At 55.0% G+C, this 1909-nt stretch overlaps 1 protein-coding gene across 1 annotated transcript; it reads left to right on the forward strand.

Annotated features, from left to right (window-relative positions):
• Positions 1-922: 922 nt before the first annotated feature.
• NAA11 (N-alpha-acetyltransferase 11, NatA catalytic subunit) lies at positions 923-1594 on the forward strand (the record flags this gene model as incomplete). Its single annotated transcript, XM_080697775.1, has 1 exon — positions 923-1594. The coding sequence occupies one exon, from the start codon at positions 923-925 to the stop codon at positions 1592-1594; it is 672 nt and encodes a 223-aa protein (XP_080553901.1).
• Positions 1595-1909: the final 315 nt, after the last annotated feature.

The following is a 1909-nucleotide window of genomic DNA, read 5'->3' on the forward strand; positions in this document are numbered from 1 at the left end:
TTCAAGAATGTTTGGCTACGTTATTTTTACCATTCCCAAACTGGAAATAACACAATTAGCTGTCAAGAGTAAAATGGATAAAATGTGATATATTTACGAATATCAAGCGAGAAAGAGAATTAAGTACCTTCAGCAAATTGGCTTATACTTAATGGTGAGTGAGAAAAAGAAAAGGCACAGAATGATTGCATGTACTATGATTCCTTTTATATAGTTTGTCAGATGTTCAGGTGACTGATACTTTTGGGACCCGGAGTGCGGCAGTTACTGGAAAGGGACACAACGGGTTTCTGGGGTATAGAAAATGTTCTGGTTCTTGATCTAAATTCCATTTATACAGTTGTGTTCCGCTGGTGAAAATGTATCTCTGTGCACTCATTAAAAGTCAACATTGAATCAAATAAAAAAAATATGCCAGAGAGAGTCAAACAAGGCAGGCACGGTGGTGCACGCTCGAAATCCTAGTACCTGGGAGGCTGAGACAGGAGGATCCCGGGCTCAAGACCAGCCTCAGCAACTTAAGGAGACTCTTAGCAATCAAAGGAGGCCCTGTTTCAAAATCATAAAACTAAAAGGGCTGGAGGTGCACTTTGGAGGTAGGATGCCCAGTACCAGCATCCCCAGTAGCAGTAAAACAAAATAACCCAAGGGGGTGGCAGGGACGGCCTCCCTCCGCCCCACCGCAGGGGGCGCTCTGGCGCCGCGGAGGCCTCGTGGGCGGGACGGCACTTCCGGCGCGGCTTGGCCCCGCCCCTTCCGGCCGCCGCTCTCCGCCTTCCCGCCCTCGGCCTCCACGCCGTCCAGCCGCGCGGCTTCGGCCGCCTGGACTCGCTTCACCGAGGCGAACGGCGCCCCGAGCCCGCGGCCGCCCGGGTCGAGCTCCCCGCCCCGCGTCGGACCGACCGGCCCTCCCGCCGCCATCATGAACATCCGCAATGCCCGGCCCGACGACCTGATGAACATGCAGCACTGCAACCTCCTCTGCCTCCCGGAGAACTACCAGATGAAGTACTACTTCTACCACGGCCTGTCCTGGCCCCAGCTCTCCTACATCGCCGAGGACGAGGGCGGCAAGATCGTGGGCTACGTCCTGGCCAAAATGGAGGAGGACCCCGACGACGTCCCGCACGGGCACATCACCTCGCTGGCGGTGAAGCGCTCGCACCGGCGCCTCGGCCTGGCCCAGAAGCTGATGGACCAGGCCTCGCGGGCCATGATCGAGAACTTCGGCGCCAAGTACGTGTCCCTGCACGTCAGGAAGAGCAACCGCGCGGCCCTGCACCTCTATTCCAACACCCTCAACTTTCAGGTGAGCGAGGTGGAACCCAAGTACTACGCAGATGGGGAAGATGCGTACGCTATGAAGCGGGATCTCTCGCCCATGGCGGAGGAGCTGAGACGGCCGCCCGAGCTGAAGGAGGCCGGCGCAGACGTGGTGCTAGGCTCCAGCGAGAACCTGGAGACCCAGGGCGGCGCGCGTCCGCAGGAGAACCCAGCCGCTCGCGACAGCGGCAGTGACAGCAAAGAACCTAGCGAATCCACGACGAGCACGGATGTCCAGGACAGCTCAGAAGACTTGGATTCCACCTCCTAGAGCCTCCTCGAGGTATTCTTTCTTCCCCACCTGACCGGTCCCTTCCTATCCTAAATCGTTGCACCATACTTTGGCCCGCCCAATTCCTTCCTATCCTCCCATCGTTCTAGTCCTGCTAAAGTTTGACAGTAAAAACCCGCTGGTGACCTTGGGGGGTGTAGCATGGATTGCGGGGAGACTCCTTGCTCACTATTCAAAATTAATAAGACACTAACTCATATGGTAAAAGCAGATCAAATTCAGTAAGAAACATTTATGCTGCTTTTTGTGATATGAGTTGTATTTCTGGGAAACTATAGTTGGTGAAATAAATTT

Source organism: Muscardinus avellanarius (assembly GCF_963383645.1).
Source record: "Muscardinus avellanarius genome assembly, chromosome: 6".
NCBI lineage: Eukaryota > Metazoa > Chordata > Mammalia > Rodentia > Gliridae > Muscardinus > Muscardinus avellanarius.